General features: G+C 43.0%; 1 protein-coding gene and 1 long non-coding RNA gene across 4 annotated transcripts in view; both read right to left on the bottom strand.

Moving 5' to 3' along the window:
- Positions 1–5099: 5099 nt before the first annotated feature.
- On the bottom strand, positions 5100–6737 carry LOC144988543 (uncharacterized). Its single transcript, XR_013652473.1, has 2 exons — positions 6402–6737; positions 5100–5301 (listed from the first exon to the last, which is right to left on the bottom strand). It is a non-coding gene; the product is annotated as an uncharacterized LOC144988543 (long non-coding RNA).
- A 962-nt stretch (positions 6738–7699) lies between these two features.
- The window catches only part of LOC144987150 (uncharacterized), a 95436-nt gene continuing 82834 nt past the window's right edge, over positions 7700–20301 (bottom strand). The window contains exons 2-3 of one of the 3 annotated variants that reach the window (XM_078936214.1): positions 13981–14333; positions 7700–9473 (exon numbers count right to left, since the gene is read on the bottom strand). In XM_078936214.1, the coding sequence (XP_078792340.1) occupies positions 7807–9473; positions 13981–14131 (1818 nt within the window). In that variant the 5' untranslated portion in view covers positions 14132–14333 and the 3' untranslated portion in view covers positions 7700–7806. Of the gene's footprint in view, positions 9474–13980; positions 14353–20301 lie in introns of those variants that run through there. The other 2 variants (XM_078936215.1, XM_078936208.1) reach the window with 2 other exon arrangements.

Below are 20301 nucleotides of genomic sequence, written 5' to 3'. Positions count from 1 at the left end.
CAGGAGTTTGCTGGGAGAAGAGGGGAGAAGCAGTAGAACCTTCTGACCTGGTTGGAGTTCGCGATGACGGGCCTGCTGGTCGTACCACGTCTTCCGGCTCCTTTCTGCTTCTTGTTGGTTGATGTCTGCCTCTTCCCTGTACTTTGCCAACCTATCTCTCATCTCCAGGACAAACTGGATCACACCCCTTTCTGAGGTCTCAGTGGGTTTGGCCTCCCAGCTCTTCTTGAGGAGATATAGTGGGCCTTGGACATCCCAGCCATAGAATAGTTCAAATGGCGAGAAACCTGTTTAAGCTTGTGGGACTTCCCTGTAAGCAAAAAACAGAAATGGCAGCCAACAATCCCAGTCCTTTCCTGTGTCACTCACAAACTTCTGCAGCATCCTCTTCAGGGTTTGATTGAAACATTCCACCAAGCCTTCGGTCTGTGGGAGGTATGGTGTCGCCTTGATGGCAGTGATGCCAAGCTGCTGTTGGAACAGTTTCGTCAACCGAGAGGTGAAGTTGGTTCCCTGGTCCGTCAGAATTTCATCAAGTAGTCCTACTCTGGAGAAAAACTGGATTAATGCTCTCATGACTGCAGGAGCTGTAAGGGGAAAAGCTTCTGGGAACCGTGTAGCATAATCACAGACCACCAGGATGTACTCGTGACCACTGCTGCTCTTTGGTAAAGGTCCGACAATGTCCATGGCTATTCTCCTAAATGTTGTGGAAATTATGGGAAGTGGGTGTAGTAATGCTCTGTCTGACTTATGTGTAATGGCAGTTTTCTGGCAGGTAGGACATGTTACACAGTACGTCTGAATATCAGTGTACATAGTTGGCCACAAAAAACATGAACTAACCAGAAGATATGTTTTGTGATGACCCAGGTGACCCGCCCATGGAAATGTGTGCTAAGTGCATGATGAGTGGCTTGCAGGTGGTTGGAACAACTAACCGTAAGTGTTCACCTTCAGCTGCATACAGAACATCATCAACAACAATAAACTGCACATTTCCCAAACATTTGTCACTTTCCGTCGTCACTTTTGCGAACAAAGGTTTTAAAATTTGGTCTTCATTTTGTAAAGCTAAAATGTCAGCTGGTATTTCATTTTTTTTCTCTTAACTTGTCCTGTCCAACAGCTGGGCAAACAGATGAGAGCTGAAGGCCTCTTGTGTTGGACATATTTTACTTTAACAAGAGGGGTTCTGAATTTTTTGACAAACCAGAGGTATGTCTGAATAAACCCCTTTTGTAATTGAGGCCAAACTTTATTCATTTCAATCGTATTTGAAGATTTTTGTGTTGGACCGGATGGAAAAGGACAGGAGGGAGGAAGGGAGAGAGATGTTAGAGAAGGGGGGTAGAAAGGTGATTAGAAGGGGGGGACGACCATGAAGCAGCATAAAGCAACAAGTTGCTGGATGTTTATTCGGTCAGGTTCAGATGTGATACAAATCTAGAAGGGGTGGGGCCTGTCAATGCACACTCAAATGTTATAAACACACCTGTTGGCTGCAAAAATGTCCACATGTCAACATGTACACAATACAGATAGTGTTTACACACGCATACTTATGCCTTCAAACCAACTAATGTGAAATATTTCATTCAATCACTCAAACTATTAGCGCAAAGGTGAGCTAACACCTGTGCTCAGGGGAATGTTTCTGTTCTTCTAAAATGGATGGTGGAATGTGAAAAGAAGGAAGGGGAGTTCCCAGCCATCCCACACCAAGACCCCCGCCGCAGCAGGTGCGGCTGCCAGAACCCCCCCAACGCCAATTGGCAGTAAGCAGAGAACAACTGCCCCCTGGGTGACCACATCCGCCACCCAGGCCAGAGCCAGCAGGACCGCCATGTTGTAAACATGGCCCGACCAGGCTCACCGACAGTTGGAACTTTGGCGAGGCCCGGCACTCAGGGGCAAGGACCAGAACCCACACCATAGGGACATGGACACCCCCGGCTCAGGTTTGATGCGATCCCCGGCTTTTGGCTTTGCCAGAGAGCTCAGGGATCCCTCTCCCTGCGTGGAGAGAGCACTGCCAGGCCCAGAAAACCAGCACCCAGGGGACGCGGCCACCATTGCCAAGGGCCCAGTTCCCCTTACCAGGGATGGGGTAGGGGACAGATGGTCCAAGGTCCCACCTTCCTTGAGAAATGCGTGTGTGTTTGTGAGGTTGTGTGTGTGCATGTATTTGTGTATATTAGGGGTGTCATGATTTCGACTTTAAATCGAAATCGATCAAAATTAAGTCCCAGTCTCAAACTTCGAATTAAAAAACAGAATCGTCGATGCTGCCACACCCCCATGTTGCGTCTGGTTACTTGACAAGCGGAAAAAAAACACATGTTGAAGTGCTGCGAGTCTATTTGTTAATAAAGTTTTTTGTTTTTTAAAAAAAAGAAGTGCTGCGAGTCAACCTCCTCTAACAGCCACTCAAAAGATAACATGGCTCGTGCAAATGCGATTATGCGTGCAGTAGGAGTATTCATAGCCGCGGACATGCAACCTTATTCGGTGGTGGAAAACTCCGGTTTTAGGCGTTTAGCGTGCTAGAGCCACGCTACTAAATCCCAAGTAGAACGCATCACACAGCTACGGTGATTCCCTCCATGTACAATTCATGTAAAAGAGAAAGTTATTGAAGGTCTGAGCAGACCTTGAAAAAATACATTACAAAAAAATACAATACATCAGTGTGGTATGTTCATCTGTTCAGAAATAGTTTAATATACAAAATTGTTCAGAGACTATGGACATGTCTGTTCTATTATTTTTGTTTGTTTTGTTGTGAACTTGAATGCCATCTTTTGTGAAGAAGACAGCACTTACAAAAGAGAAACTGGATGGCAGTTTATTTAAAAAAATGTATTGACTAAAGATAAGTTATTGTAACATTATGTTGTTAATAAAAGTTTTCAATTTGACAATGTAGTGTGGTACATTGCAAACAAAGGTCAGATATTCTATTGCTTAAAAGTCTAGTTTAAAAAATGACAATCAGTGCTTTAAAATAATAAATGTAAAAATCGAGAATTGAATCGAACCATGACCTTAGAATCGAAAATGCCATCGAATTGCGGATTTGGAGAATCGTGACACCCCTAGTGTATATGTCGGAATGTATATTTGGAGGAGTAAAGGGTGTGTGTACTAAGATGGTGCAGTTAAAATTGGTGGGTAGGGCACTGAGGGGACACCTCCTGATTACTCACAGTGATGTCCCATCACCCTCCCCACCAAGGGGTCCTAAATGTCTAACGCGCTTAAAATTGGCGGGTAGGGCGCTAAGAGGTGCAAATAAAACCGAGAGAGGAGGGGCCCATTTCATACGGCAACCATGGGAGTTGGACCACTGCCAAGTAGCTCCTCCCCCCAAATTGTATCGCAGGCTAAACCCCCCACCCCCTCACCCTATTATGAGATTATATGAGGAAGGGGGTAAGTTGTGGGCAGCTGGTAGACTGTCCCCCAGTGGTCAAACAGCCGTCCTCCAGCCCCCCCAGCATAGGGCCTAGGTCCCCCCCCAGTCAAGGTTTCCCATCCCCTGATACGCCGACACCCCAGGCCCCACACCACCCGCCCCACACAGAGAGAGGAGCCAGAAAGCCCCCCCCCCACGGAGCAAGCCCAGGCCCCCGCCCCCAGGCGCCACCCCTGAAAGAGCTCCGGTCAGGCCTTGACGGAAGCGATGCAGCCTACAAGCCAGGGCAACCGCCGATGGCCTCAGCGGAGAACTTTTGTCAGCTGGTATTTCAAATGTTTCTGCTGTGATTGGGGTCTCAGGATCCGGTAACTTCAGTTTTTTTTTTAAAACCGTCTCTGACGACGGGACTTTTTTAGTTATTCTTTGTCTCCATCAAAGACACTGTCATTCATGTGTTGAAGACTTTGCATCACAGCTTTAGCTTAAGCTATAGTAAGCACAGGTGCTGAGACATTAACAGCTAGCTCAGCATTACACTCAGCTGTTTCAGCAGCCTCATTTAATAAGTCCCCCAACATAGGAAAATCACAGCCCAAAATTAAATCAACAGGCAGGTTTTCTACCACCCCAACAGTCAAAAGATATGATTGTTCATTTATGGTCAGTTACATCCGCTTTTGGGTACAAATGTTTGTTGCCATGTGCACATTAGTCAGAGTAGTTGGTACAATGAAGTCCTCCTCTTGTTCTATCGACGGGTTGCGACCATCTCTGCTCCAAGATGTCTTCCAGTCCATCTTTCCCTGTGTCCTGTCAATAATTAACTCGTCCTTGCTGTCAGGTCAAGTCCATGTCCACTTTGAGAAAGCTGTCGTCCTTCCTCTCCTTAAATAACCCGGGCCCTTGACCCTTGACTCCTCCCTCTTGAGCAGTTATAGACCTATTTCTAATCTCCTATTCATGTCCAAAATTTTAGAAAAGATTGTTGCTAACTAACATACAACTGCTCTCGACAGTCATGGCATTTTTGAGCAGTTTCAGTCAGGTTTTGGCAGAGCTCTCTCCACTGAAACAGCCCTTCTCAGAGTCACTAATGACATCCTGTTGCAGAGTGATGCAGGAAAATGCTCTGTGCTACTGCTACTGGACTTTGACACTGTTGATCGTTCTGTCCTCCTGGACAGGCTTTTAAACCGCAGGATGTTTTTAAAATACAAATTTTACTCAGGTGTCAGTCAAGAGTTGGAAGGAAGGCCTTTTTCTTCAACTTAATGAAGCCAAAACTGAGGTACTTGTCTGTATTCTTGACAGCCCCCCCCCCCCCCCTCCCAGATGGTCAGAGGGTGAGGTCATCTAAGATAGCACAAGGGTTAAAGAATACCAATAATGTACCAGAGTGAAAAGCAGTAGATTAAGAGGAGTTAATAGATTGTATCTTAACAGTACCTATCTCTACTTGATGGTAGGTCTAATAATTAAAAACGACTCATTTCTATTAACAGGTACATCTAAAATAATTCATTTTGTGAAAAACGTTTTATATATTTTGTCTGCAGTGAAAATCATTGTCTAGTATCATTACACATAAATTGAAATGTATTGATCATTTACTTTTTTGCTGTAGATATTTGTGGCTTAGAGAAGATGAAAACCTAAAAAAGCTGTCCAAGAAAGTCAGGATAAGACAAGACTTTATTGATCATATGAGGGAAATTCAGTTGTTACAGCAGCCAAACAAGAAATACAGCAGTTAGAAAAACAAATAGTCAGTAAAAATTAAAATAGTAATAAAAAGTGGAAGTAAAAGTACATCTCATAAATAAATAAGTAAATACAACAGCAGTTTCAGCAGTCCTAAACTGTGTCATTCTATAGTCTAACTCAGGGGTCGGGAACCTTTTTGGCCAAGAGAGCCATAAACGCCACATATTTTTAAATGTAATTTCGAAAGAGCCATACAATAATGTAGTGTTCCTTTCCCACACTGAGGCACGGAGACTTAACCTCTTTTAGGGTTCTTTATTCTGGTTACTGCTGACCGCAACAAACGCCGTACAATTAATTCAGAAACTCCTTATTCTCTCCCGCTGAGACGAGAGCGCTTCTCCCAACTTTATATTCCCCCCTCCCGCTCCAGCCCTCCCATTTCCCTTATTCGGCCCATAGCTGAACCCCATTGGTCCAAACTACCTAACAACAGGCTGAGCGACAGAACTGAGAGCCAATCAGATCTCTGCTTGATCGACGCGTTCCATGAACTTCAGAACTTTTAACGCGGCCCAACAGCCAAGTTAAACTCAGTCCGCGACAATATGTTTAAAACTAAATATACAAGTGAATGTGTGCATCTGATGTAATTTCAACATTTTTAAAGTACAATAAGTCTGTGGATTCTTTTTAATAACATTGTTATGCTGTTGCTGATAAATGATGAGTATTTCTTGTAGTTGTTTTGCTGATAGTCTTGACTGGTTGATACGTGGTGAGTTTCTGCTTCATGCAGGCGTTGAGACTTTAAACGGGATCGTAGGTCTGAATGTTCTTTAGATGTGAGACAGACATGGAACCAAACACACACTCACACGCTGCAGTGAGTGACGGGAAGCGGGTTTACGTTTTTACAATCCCTGCGCGAATCACCTGCTGCCTTTCTTCCTCACACGTCCCATCTCCGCAACTGCGCGCTCTTTCTCAGAGACGGGAGCGCGCACTTTTAGACACGTCAATTCACAGGTTTCCGGCTGGTACAAACTCTGTGAAATAATAGATAATAGTAACTGATAGTTTTCTGTCCAAGCACCGCTACTACTGCGCGCCTCTGGCATCGCATCGCGCCCGAGAAGGACTGGTCTAATGAAAAAAAAAAAAAGTATAATTAAGGATTTGTCTGCGAGCCACATGTGACCATCAAAAGAGCCATATATGGCTCGCGAGCCATAGGTTCCCGACCCCTGGTCTAACTGCTGTTGGGACAAAGGACCTCCTGTTGTGAATCATATATCAAAACAACCAAAGTATTTTTTTGTGTGAAAAAGTTCAATTCTGCACATTCAATATTCACTTATGCCTCCCTCTAATGAAGTAACTGCATCAATATGGTATGGAGGCCATCAGCCTTTTGCTCTATGTACATGGAATGAAAGCGCAGATTGCTATGGAGTTCATTAGAACATTGGGGTTTCACCCCAGAAGGATGGTAAACACCCTCTCCACCTACCCACCACCTATCTCCCCCCATGAACAATGCCCAAACGAACCCCCTGCTGCCTTGAGATACTTTCTTCAGTGCACTCGCACTTTAAATAGCTAATAGCTTCTTCTTTCTCTTTCGGCTTTTCCCATCAGGGGTCGCCACAGCGAATCATCCTTTTCCACCTCACTCTATCATGGACATCTTCTACCCTAACATTAGCCAACTTCATGTCCTCTGTTAAGACATCCATGTATCTCCTCTTTGGCCGTCCTCTTGCCCTCCTGCCAGGCAGCTCCATCTCCAACATCCTTCTACCAATATATCCACTATCCCTCCTCTGAACATGTCCAAACCATCTCAGTCTGGCTTCTCTGACTTTGTCGCTAACACAGGCAACATGAGCCGTCCCTCTGATGTACTCGTTCCTTATCCTGTCTAACCTGGTCACTCCTAAGGAGAACCTCAACATCTTCATCTCCGCCACCTCCAAATCATCTTCTTGTCTCTGTCTCACTGCTACCGTCTCTAACCCATAGAGCAGAGCTGGTCTCACCACTGTCTTGTACACCTTTCCTTTGAGTCTTGCTGACAGTCTTCTGTCACACAACACTCCTGACACTTTCCTCCACCCGCTCCAACCTGCCTGCACTCGCCTCTTCACCTCTTTTCCACACTCCCCATCACACTGAACTGTTGACCCCAAGTACTTAAACTCCTGCACCTTCTTCACCTCAGCCCCCTGTAACCTAACGCTTCTACCTTGATCCCTCTCGTTCAGACACATGTATTCTGTCTTACTACGACTGACCTTCATGCCTCTTCTTTCCAGAGCAAACCTCCACCTCTCTACTTTAAATAGCTAATAGCTAATGTTGTAAATTGTCCTTCCTCTCTTTCCTTTTATTTAATTTATTTTATGTTATTTTTTATTTTATTTGTTAACTTTGAACAGACATGATAGAGTAAGAAATGGAATTTCGATTCATTGTATGTCATGCACATGTGAAGAATCGACAATAAAGTTGACTTTGACTTAAAAATTAAAAACTTATTTTAAAGTATTTAATTTTTCTGAGATACAGAACTTTTTCCACCTGTAAAATAAAATCTTCTGCTGTGGTACAGAGATTGAGAGGTCGACCTCTTATCAGAAAAGTTTAGAATTTAGAGTTTACAAGAAATCCTTACATTGTCAAGAAAAGGTCTTACAAGTTCTCATGTGCCTTTTGAGACTAGATACTAGGCGAAAACTTTTTTTACATTCTTTACAAGAAAAAGGCTTTTCTCCTGTGTGAATTCCCATGTGTGTTTTGAGATTAGATACACAACTAAAATTTTTTTTACATTCTTTACAAGAAAAAGGCTTTTCTCCTGTGTGAGTTCTCATGTGTGTTTTGAGACCAGATACTAGGCGAAAACTTTCTTTACATTCTTTACAAGAAAAAGGCTTTTCTCCTGTGTGAATTCCCATGTGTGTTTTGAGATGAGATACACAACTAAAACTTTTTTTACATTCTTTACAAGAAAAAGGCTTTTCTCCTGTGTGCGTTCTCGTGTGTGTTTTGAGATGAGATACACAAATAAAACTTTTTTTACATTCTTTACAAGAAAAAGGCTTTTCTCCTGTGTGCGTTCTCATGTGGGTTTTGAGATTAGATGAATCACTAAAACTTTTCTTACATTCTTTACATGAAAAAGGCTTTTCTCCTGTGTGCGTTCTCGTGTGTGTTTTGAGACGAGATACACAAATAAAACTTTTTTTACATTCTTTACAAGAAAAAGGCTTTTCTCCTGTGTGCGTTCTCATGTGGGTTTTGAGATTAGATAAATCACTAAAACTTTTCTTACATTCTTTACATGAAAAAGGCTTTTCTCCTGTATGAGTTTTTATGTGTATCTTAAGATGAGACATGTAATTAAAACGTTTTCCACATTCTGCACAAGAATATCGCTTATCTTCTGCGTGGATTCTTGTGTGAATTCTGATTAGACATAAATTACAAAAGCTTTTATCACATTCTTTCAAAATATAACATCTTTCATCAGACCCAGTTTCCATGTAGTCAGACGGGTTACTAATTATTCTTATGTTTTTACCAGACTTGATAGAGGAAAGTCTCTCTTCTTTTGGAGATTGATTGTATTTCTTACCAAGATTTGCCTTCTTGGGATTTTTTCTAACATCAGAGTCACACTGACCTTCTGACATGTGAGAGCTGTCCACACTTTGGACATGACTTCTGTCCCTCCTCCTCCTATGATCTCTATTCTGTGGGTCTGTCTCTTCATCTGTAGTTGATGTTGATTCTGTCTCTTCATCTGTAGTTGATGTTGATTCTTCATGTTGGTTTCCTTTTTCATCCTGACTATCAGTTACATTAAAGCTCTGCTGATTGTTTAAATCTGCTTCACTGTTCTCATCTTCCTCATAAGTAGGAATCTCCATCAAGGTATCAGTCTCCTGCTTCAGGTCAATCTGATCTTCATCCTGACTGATGCAGAGTTCCCCTGGTTCCTCTTTAATTTGTGGAGGTTCTAGTTTTTCCTTTTCTTCTTTAATCTGTTGTGGTTCGGGTTCCTGCAGTTCTTCTTTAATCTGTGAAGGTTCTGGTTCCTCTTGAATCTGTGGATGTTCTGGTTCCTCCTGTTCCTCTTTAATCGGTGGAGGTTCTGGTTCCTGGAGTTCCTCTTGACTATGTGGAGGTTCTGGTTCCTGGAGTTCTTCTTTAATCTGTGGAGGTTCTGGTTCCTCCTGTTCCTCTTGGTTCTGTGGAGGTTCTGGTTCCTCCTGTTCCACTCTGAAGTTCATCTGCTGGTTGCATTGATCTTCCTCTTCAGTCATCCAATGCTGGGGGAGGACTGCAGGGACACAAACACAACAAGGAGCCTTTTATACGTTTCCAGGACTTTTGGGTTTCGTCAACCACCAATAAACACTGTGATCATTGGAGAAAATGTCAGAGGAACTTGAATATATTAGGGGTGTAACGATACGCTAGAACCTATCATGCCTGCAGAATACCTGCAAAATTCTAATTACCAGGCATTCAACCATAGGCGAGTCATATGATTTATTTAAGAGGTGCCCAGCACTAAGGTGACTAGATAAGGGCATTTCTTAACAAAGAACAGCCCTTCCCATTTCATGCTGTCAGCAATGGCTCCCCATAGAAAACAAATGTCACAAAATCTGAGAAAGGAAATCCGTTCTTTGCACAAAAAAGGTGAGGTGTACAAGAAGATCAGCAAAGCTTTACACATCAGTCAAAATACTACAGCAAAAGTGATCCAAAAATGTAAAAAGGATGGAAGTGTCACCATCATACAGAGACGTCCAGGCCATCATCAGACGCTAACATTTGGACAGGAGCGTCTTCTGATGAGAAAGATTGAAGAAAACCACGAAGCAAGTTCACTGCAGTTACGTAAAGTAGTAGAAAGCTAAACTGGAGACACTGTTTCCTGTGACATCATACGCCGCACACTGCAGAGGACTGAAAGGCTTGGCTCCAAAAAGGAAGCCTCTCCTAAAGCCCATCCACAAAAAAGTATGCCTAGCAACAACTATGGCCCATGATGAAAAAGACGAAGACTACTGAGACTCAATACTCTGGAGTGATGAGACAAAGATCACCACTTTTGGAACTCATGGTTTTAAAACTGTACGGTCATAAAGGTGAGGATTTCAAAGAAAAATGCATGATACCTATAGTAACACATGGTGGTGGCAGTGACCTTTTGTGGGGCTGCATGAGTGCTGCTGGTGTGGGGGAGCTGCATTTCATTGATCAGATCATGAATTCAACAATGGATTGCTCTAAAATACTTGAAAAATGAAATTTATGTGATCTAAGTTAGATCATTAACCTTCATTTCATGTTATTTTAGAAGTGTTCAATAAAACTTGACTTTGTAGAAAGTTGGAAATGTTTCTTTTGTTTATTGAGCTCCTGATTAAATCAGTACTTTTTAAGGGGGTGAACTCATTTATACTGTACTTTATTTTGCTGCTTTTGTGAGATAATTATCATATTTGGGGCAGCAATGGCTCAGGCGGTTGAGCAGGTTGGCCAATGATTGAAGAGTCTTTGGTTAGATCCCCACTGTCAAATGTAATTGTGTCCTTAGGCAGGACACTTCACCCTCCTTGACCCCAGTGTGGCTCCACTGGCGTGTGAATGTGTATGAATGTCCTGGTGATGGTCAGTGGTGTGTACTGGCAGCCACATGAGGAATGAATGAATAATGGACACAATGTAAGAACTTTGAGCATATGGAACAGCGCAGATAAATACGACATTCATTTGGCTACATAAGAATAAGAAACACATTTTATGAACATGTCTATGAACAAAACATGTTTATGAAAGTGATTTTGTTATGGAAGTATTAAATATGATAATAAACTATCACAAGCCTCGTAATAAAGTAAACGTCCAACTACTTTTAACGCTCGTTGGTGTAAAATATGATTGATACAAAACAAATCAACAATGCCAGAAGCCATTTCACAACAGGAGAAACTCTGGCACAGAAATTCGGGAACAACATGGCCCAATATTGAAATGATTATTTTGGCTCAGGTGTAGCCACGCCCCTCTGTCTCCAGCATTGATCGGATTGGTCCGTCCTCTGCGTGTCACCAGACTAGCTTTATTTGCTCATACAAATGTCTGTCAACGCGTTAAAACATCAATGCTGATGTTTCCACAACTGAAAAACTATCTGCTTCAAAAAAAAATTTTTGCCTTCTTTTAAATTTTCTTTTAAAAACTTTCTTTCAAAAGCTTTCATCTGACAACTCCTTTATAGCCCATTCATTTATGTTAATAGTAAATATAATTTAAGTTTTCACATATGGACATGTTACGATGTAGAATTTTATCAGAATCAGTACAGACACTTAATAATGAAATATAAAAATTTAGAGTTGAGCTAAATGTCAATACTGTTTGGGATTTGTCACAACATAGCATCTTATGAGAGAGATGCAATGTTTGAGACACTGTAGTTTAGGTATTTGCCATAATCCAGGCCATCAGCTCCTTTTATTCTATTCATGACTATGTTGACTACACATACTGATATTTCCAGACACTTTTACAGTAGAAATTTTGAGTTATCCATGTTTAAAATCCCAAATATTTTAAAATTTCACAAGTGCTGAGCGTCTTTTTCTGACAAAGATGCAATGTTTGAGACACCATAGTTTAAGTATTTGCCATAATCCAGGCCATCAGCCCCTCTTATTCTCTTTAGAACTATGTTGACTACACATACTGATATTACCAGACACTTTTACTGTAGAGATTTTGAGTTATCCATGTTTGAAATCCCAAATATTTTACATTTTCACAAGTGCAAGGCGTCTTTTTCTGACAAAGATGATATTTGTGAGACAACAATGTTTAAGTATTTGCCATAATCCAGGCCATCAGCTCCTTTTATTCTCTTCAAGACTATGTTGACTAAACATACTAATATTTCCAGAAACTTTTACTGTAGAAAGTTTGAGTTATCCATGTTTGAAATCAAATATTTTAAATTTTCACTAGTCCAGGGCGTCTTTTTCTGACAAAGATGCAATGTTTAAGACACCGTAGCTTAAGTATTTGCCATAATGCAGGCCATCAGCTCCTTTTATTCTCTTCAAAACAATACAATGTTGACTACACATACTGATATTTCCAGACACGATTACTGTAGAAATTTTGAGTTATCCATGTTTGAAACCCCAAATATTTTAAACTTTCACAAGTCCAGGGCATCTTTTTCTGACAAAGATGCTATTTTTGAGACTCCATAGTTTAAAGGCCCGTACACACCGGGACGAATATTCGCCAGGCGTTATTCGCAAGCGTTTTTCGCCACGTTTTTTGTGTTCACACCGAGGCGATTTTCGCTAACGATGAGCCGAGCGAACATGCAATTTCATTCCCTGACATTAGATGGCGCATAATGTAAACAGAAATATTCCTGTACACAAGGTGGCGCTGCGCAACTTTACGCTTCTTAAAGTCGCTTTTCACTCATAAGAAGAGAGCAAGTATTTACGCGCTTGTCAGAATCATACAAAGAAAACATGAATATTTCAAGCACCAGTAGCTCCAACTGGTGCTTGGTTCGGGGATATTTTAGAATGTCCGTCATTATTTCTTCGCGGCAGTGTAGACGCTACTTGGCGTCTATCTTCTTCGCTGGTATGTGTGCTCAGCAAGGCAGTTTTGTGTTTGAGGGCCCCCAAGTTGTGTTTTACTGTAACTTCAGAAGCTCCAGACACGTGTGCAAAAGCGCCATTCTCATTGGTCGAATAGATTTCGACGCGAGGCGGCAAAAAAAAAAAAAACCCAAGGCGTTTTTTTTTTTTGACGCTTTGACGCGTGGCGTTTTTTTCGGGTCTGTGTGCACACTCTCGTTGGTGCCCTTTGTTTAGTTACTAGCCGTTAAATGTCGGCGAAATGTCAGACCATTTTTTTATGGATTGAGTTTTTTTTGAGGATTTCTACTGTTGGTGTTGCACAAATTTAGGGAAATGCCAAATATTTTTGGAGTAATCCCACTGATGAGTTCTATAATTTAATCTTTAATGTTTTATAAGACCTAAACATATTAATCACAATAAGTTTTTTTTTTTTTTAGATCTAATCCATCTGATATGTTTCACAAAGACACACACAGGGCGTCACACATTAAGAAATTATTGCTAAAAATGAAGCAGGAGTCCAGCTCTAAAAAATGATAAAAGAGCAAAAAAAACGGAATTATTTGATTTGTAATTTCTTATTAATATTTCCAGGCTTTCTTTGTTTTGTTCTGCAGCATTTTCATATTTGTATAATTTTGACAGAATATATTTCTATGGAGAGCAAAAAATTACAAGTTATTTAAGGTTTAACTTGTGTTCCTGTTTTTATTCATATTTATGTTCAAAAAGTTCAGTTTAAAAGGTTTAAAAGTTTAGCTTTAGTGTGTTCAGTAAATGTTTATCTTCTTCTGCCCAAAACCTTATGCGTGTTTTTAACTTAGGCCCCCTGTGTGACTGAGTTTGACCCCCCTGTAATACGAGTCTAGAAAAGTCATGCATTTTTTGTATAAAAATGGCTAAATAGAAGATAGGGAACACAACAGGATGTTGTTGTCAAATGTTGTATGTGTGCGGGGGGGGGCGCTGGTGGAGTTACTCGCCCAGGGAGTAAGTTAGTGTAGAACCGCCACTGTGTGAGACAGAGACACCTGATTGTTTAGAATCTGGACCAATCAGCAGCTGTTCAGCCGCACAGTTTGGATCCAGATGGCAGCTCAGACGAGGAAAACAAATACGTTCATGGATCTATGTGTCTGCAAGTGGATGCAGCAGTGAACGTACCAACTACGTGTAGCTGAAGCTGCGGGTTCCACTTCCAGCTGCTATCCAGCAGTCTGCGCTGACGACAGAGCTCCTCTTCGTTCTGGACGATGGTTCCTTCAGCAGCAGAAAGTTGTTCTCTGACAGAACCTTCCTGAGGTTCTGAAGACATGGTTCCTGCTCCGATCTTCAGCTCCAACTCCCACAAACACCACCGTCCTCTTCACTGCAGCTCCGATCGATCATCTGCTAGTCTCACAATCACAGCAATCCACGTTGTCTTTCCGTTCAACACTTCTTCACTCATTTACGACACTTTGGAAAATGCTGAGAGTTCCCACACGAACCACGTATCGTCCTTTCTGTCCAAAAACCTGAAGGAATTTGTATTAGTAGTCTTATTTTTATTACGTTTTCTGTTTTGCCTATATTACTTGAAGTTTTAGTTTCATAGATTAAGTGTGTAGAACTGTGTGTATCCTGACTTCATTGACCTCACATTCCTTAGGATGTTTCACGGACAACAGCTGTCAGTCATTCCCCTACAGAGGAGGGGGATGTTGACCTCTAGGGCATTGGTCAACAGCAGTCAGCAGAAATGTCTAATCTAAACCACGAGGAATAGATTATAGCTGTGAGAACTTCTCTAGATGTCCGGTTCCAGGGAAGAACAAAAAGGTTGATCTTTAACCTAGGCTCTCCATGGATTTCTTGCTGTCAATCTGATTTGTTACGGACAGGAAGAGTCTGAGTTTATCACAGCGCCAGGCGTACCTTTGAAGTCATTCCCTGGGGAGATGGATTGGGTCCGGAGAGTGACCGTCGACTATTGGCTGATGGACGAAGGAGGATCATTAGTTACCCAATCCCAGTGTTCCAGGGCGGAGATTCGACGTCATGTTTTCCACGGGAGGGAGAAGCCCAAATCATCTTTAAAAACTGTAGCAGAGGACTATTTTGTTGTTCTCCTGTTGCCTTCATGTAAAGCGCATGTAAACTTCTTACGTTTTGAAGGCCTTTACATTGAGAACCCAGATCTGTTTGACTTTTGTTTTAGAACTATTGTTAGGGCAATAAATATCATGTAACTTTACCCGGCTGAATTCTGTGGTTTCTACTCTCGACTTTTTGAATGCGCGTGGAAAAGCTTCAAAGCGAAAAGCCTTTTCCAACAACTTGGTGACCCGGGACGTGAAGTCGGGGATCACGGATCGAGCCGGTGACGTATTTTTCGTATTTTTGAGACTTTCAGTGTAAAGTCTGGGCACGCTTCCTCCCGTCCACCTGGTCGACTTCTCACGCGGCCGCATACAAAACAGGTAAGCAGAAGCCTGCTGCAAAATTCTGCATATTGATTAAGTTATCTAATAGTGGAATAACTCAAATTGAACGAGATCTCGAGTGAGTGGGCGGTAGAGCTTTCCCCCCGAAAGAATAAATAAAATAAATAATAAATAAATATAAATAAATAAATAAATAAATAAATAAATAAATAAATAAATAAAAGTTGACCCAAACTTTAAAGGGATGGTTGACTGTTAGTTTGTGACACCTAGTGTGCAACAACAGTACAGAAAAGGTATCCTAGGTTTATCGGTTGTGTTTGAGGTAATGTATTCAAAATACATGGTTTCCGTCTGTTTGCCCTAGAGACGCCCAAGGCGAAAAAACAGTGTAGTTTAGGAACTAATTTTTGCGCGTTTAGGTAATTTGGAAGATATTAACGGGGCAGTGACCTCGACAAATTATTTTTTTATATACAGAGAGAAACCAAATAAAGAATTCTAATATTAAACATGAGAGGTGTATTTGATAAAAATGATGAGAAAAATGGTGCATTTGCTCTGACCGACAAACGACTTGACGTGGACGACAGACGACAAAATGACGACAACAGCGATGACAGTGACTTGAATGATGCTGAATGGGAGAGAATGTATGAGATTTTGGAAAGTCAGGTGCTTGGTGGAATTGAGAAGAGACAGAGAGAAAAGGAGAAGGAGAGACTGCGGAAAGCATGGGTTTTGATGGCTTTAAAACGGACTAGAAGTTGGATGACATTTAGCCAGCAGTTGCGAAAGAATGAGGATGACGTGCTGAAGCAGATTCAGGAGTTGGATGAGAAGGTGAAAGAAGGAACATGGAAAAAGAAGAGGGAAAATAAACGGAAACACAAGGAGACTGATGAAATTCGGCGTGCAGTTCACCAATTAACACTTGCTGCTACAGCTCTGGCTATGGTGAAGACAGAGCAGGAGAGTTCTGAATGTACTGTGACACCATCTTCCCCCGAAGCCCCCCTTTCTGGCATTTACCCCTCCCTTCCCGTAGGGACAGATTCCCCTGTCGTTCATCCTCCCCCTCCTTATCCTTCCCAACAGATGTATCCAATGTTGAAAATATGTGGTGAAGTTGCTTGTGATTTTGATGAAGGTTTGACTCCTGCAGAGAAACAGCATATAGCTTCCATGTTGCGAGAAAGGCGATCCAAAGCGGGTGGAGAAACAGCAGACCCCTCCCGAGGGGTCATAAATCCTCAGCCGGAAACCCCCTCTCACAGCTCTCCAGTTTCACAGCAAAGAATTGACTCAGGGGTGAGTGACCCTCAGGTCAACCAGCTCCTGCGGCCTTCGCATTTTGAGAACACATTGGAGAGTCTGACAGGTAATTATAAATCGCCAGCTGAATTTAAAACATATAACAGACTAGTATTTCCAGAATGGGAAGGTAACGAAAGAGAGGAGAAGGAGGAGGAGAAGGGGGATGACAAGGAATGTCCTCCGCACAGGCCACGTGTCCTTGCCTCAAATCAGGATTTGGATAAGGTCAGAAGAATGAAACACATTATGACTTTAAGAAGTGAAACAAAACAGAAAGGGGCCACAGCACCTATGTATCCTATGTTAGCAACAGGAGCGGGTGTGCCTATTTATCAGCCACTCCAGCTTAAGGATGTGTCAACACTTGCTGAACGTTTACCACGTGTGTCCAATGGCGGACGCAACTTTCTTCAGAAATTATGCACAGTTATGCAGGGTCATATACCCTGTATCGGGGATTTGAGACAGATGCTAGGCGTAACAGCCACAGTCACTGAGGTCCAGTCTATTGAACAGCGTGCGGGTGTGCAGGACCTTCCGGACTCCACTCTTTTAGTGGATGTTCAGGATCCAGTTTTTTTGGCAATTAGAGAACTTTTTCCAGATCCACAGACTGCAGCTCCATCCTGCTTCCCCTTTGATGGTAAGGAACCCAGCACATATTATTCAGAGTGTGTCCAGAAATGGACTGACAGCACGGGTAGAGATCCCAGCCTGACACCTCCTGAGACAGTCATGTTCAGAACTGCGATTCTGGCTGGAGTGCCTCAGGAAGTGCAGGATTTATTGAATGCAGACCCAGATTTGATGGCATGTGATGAGCGTCGGTTTAAGAGGCATTTGGTGTATCATTGCAGAGCATACTTGGTAAAAAAGGAGAAAGCGGAGGGAGAAGTTGAGCAGTTGAAAACACAGTTGCTGAAACTACAACTAGCACAGGCTCGGAAAGAGTCCACTCAGGACAAACAAGATAAAAAAGATGTGAAAAAAGACAATAACGTGATGAGTTTGACACCCCTAGAGCCGACAGTAATGATGTGGCAGGCGCAGGCATTCAGAGGTCGCGGCAGGGGACGAGGTGGATATTCTGGAAGACGTGGACCACCCAGAGGACCTCCTCCAGCAGCAACTGGTGACGGCTGTTTCATCTGCGCCGCTCCAGACCATTGGGCAAGAGCATGCCCATACCAAGGTACCCAACCGCAGAATGCACCGACTAGGGGCAGAGGGCGTGGAAGAAATGGACAGTGCCCACGACCACTCCAGGCCCCTCCTCCACCCTGGCAGGAACCCCAGGGGTGGCAAAACGGACAGTACCACTAGGGGTGCCCAGGAGCTCAGGGATCACTTGGTGATGCAGGAGCCATGGTCCCTTTCAAACTCAGAGGTAATCAAATGATGGGATTAATCGATACAGGAGCGACATGTTCTTCTATAAACTGTCAGTTACCTCCATCTGCTCTGACAAATGAACACATGAACTTTGTGGGCTTCTCTGGGACACCTCAAACCCTGCAAAAGACCATTCCACTGACTTTTGAACTGGCTGGTCAGAAGGTGGAACATTCATTTGTGCATTCACCCCACACACCCGTGAATCTGTTGGGGCGGGACATTCTTGTCAAAACAGGAGCCAGCATCCTCTGTTCCCCAGATGGGATAAGGATCACCTTTCCAAATGGACATGTTCTGACTGGATGCCATGCCACGCACTATGAGGGACAGTGGTTGTTGCAGCCTCACCCACAGCCAACTCCCACTGCCGACATATACTGGGCCCTGTTGGATCCAGAGGCCTCTGACATGCCAGGTGTGTACCATGAATTTCAGTTATGGAAACCGTGGATTCTGTCGTTGAAGCCTTATTTTCCGCCTCTGGATGACCTGCACTGCACACTCTATTATGACAGAGAGGATGATCAATTATATCAGGAAGCATTTCATCAGGTAGAAGGCCACACGTGGCATTTAACCTCCACTGATATATATATAGGCCCTGAGGGTGTAGCGGCTCATTGTGCACTCACACATTCACAAATGCAGTGGTATCGGATGTCAGATACAGCAGTACCACACATCTCATTAGCACTCTCCCCGGGTCATGAGGCTCGCCAACTCGGGCCTATGACTAAACGGGGCGCTAACAACACAGACTGGCAGAATTGTGCTATTTCAGGAGTTCAATTTTCTCCCTCCACTAAGATGTACAGGATCATTTTGCCTCCGATGACCAACTCCTCAGTTTTGGAGCATGTCTGCATTGCCCGACATCATGGCAGAGAGCAAACGGATCATGAAGATGCAGAGGTGATGTTAAAAACACTCCCAGCCTCTTTGTGGTCCACAGGTCCATTTGATGTTGGTTCATGCTCCGCCGTTCCCCCGGTGGAGGTCCAGGTAATTGCAGGATCACAGGTTTTTAGACCACAGTACCGCTGGGTGACAGATGCGGATGAGGGGATGGAGGAGACTCTGACTGGTTTGTGGAACTCTGGTGTTATTGAGCATTCGCATTCATCGTGGTGTACCCCTTTGAGACCAGTTTTAAAAGCAGATGGTAAAACTTATCGCATGGCACATGATTTAAGGGCTGTGAATGATGTCACCATTACTCCAGTTCTTCCTGTGCCTGATCCACATCGCATGCTGTCAACTTTAACCCCACAATGTGTATGGTTCACTGCCATTGATTTAGCGAACGCTTTCTTTTGCATTCCATTGCATGAAAATAGCAGACATCTATTTGCATTTCAGTACAAAGGAGTTCGTTTGCAGTACACACGTTTGCCACAAGGATTTAAGAATTCTCCTGGCATTTTCAATCAATGTTTGAAGTCTCTCTTACAGGATATGGTGCTGCCACAGGGTTGTGTTTTGTTGATGTATGTGGACGACCTCCTGCTGGCGGCTCAAACTGCTGAAATCTGCCTTCAGGCGACGAAAGATCTTCTTCTCAGATTGCATGATTTGGGATTTAAAGTGTCTCAGAAGAAGCTGCAATGTTGCAGAAGGGAAGTCACATTTCTAGGCAGAACTGTTTCTAGCACAGGATCATCCATGTCTACTGAGCATAGGATGTCAATTTTGCAGCATAAACGCCCAGAAACAGTTAGAGAGATGTTGGCATTTTTGGGTCTTTGTGGTTACAGCAGACATTTTCTTCCTTGTTTTGTGGAACGCACTGCCCCCTTGAGGTTAATGATTAAAGAGCAGGGTGTAACTAACCTTACAGCTATGTTAGACTGGACCCCAGAGGCTGATCAGATCTTTGTGAAATTAGTGCAAGACATGGCATGCGCTGCCACTCTCGCACCACCGGATTATGCTCAACCATTTTATCTTGACGCTTCTATGACGCCCACAATCGTTAATGCTGTTCTTTTCCAGAAAAACCAGGGCAGACGAGACGTACTCATGTATTGTAGCATCTCCCTGGACGCCGTTGAAGCCCGTTCACCGCTATGTACTCGTTATGCTGCAGGGTTAGCCAAAGTCATTCTCAAAACGGCGCACGTTGTGATGTCACATCCTTTGATAATTCTGACTGAGCATTCGGTTACATCATATGTTGCGTCTTCTTCCTTCACACTGTCATCTTTGAGACAGACCAGGCTGTTGAAAACTTTGACAGCTCCGAACATTCAGTATCAGCACACAGGGATTAACATGTCAGAGGGCATTTCTGTGGACCCTCACTCTTGCGCTGTAGCTGTGGCGAAGGAATTGAGGACTCGGCCAGATT

This window comes from Oryzias latipes, chromosome 2 (genome assembly GCF_053564925.1).
Source record: "Oryzias latipes strain Hd-rR chromosome 2, Olatipes_Hd-rR_3.1".
Taxonomy (NCBI): Eukaryota; Metazoa; Chordata; class Actinopteri; order Beloniformes; family Adrianichthyidae; genus Oryzias; species Oryzias latipes.
The sequence above is the reverse complement of the archived record's forward strand: the minus strand, read 5'-3'. Positions and strand labels throughout refer to the sequence as shown.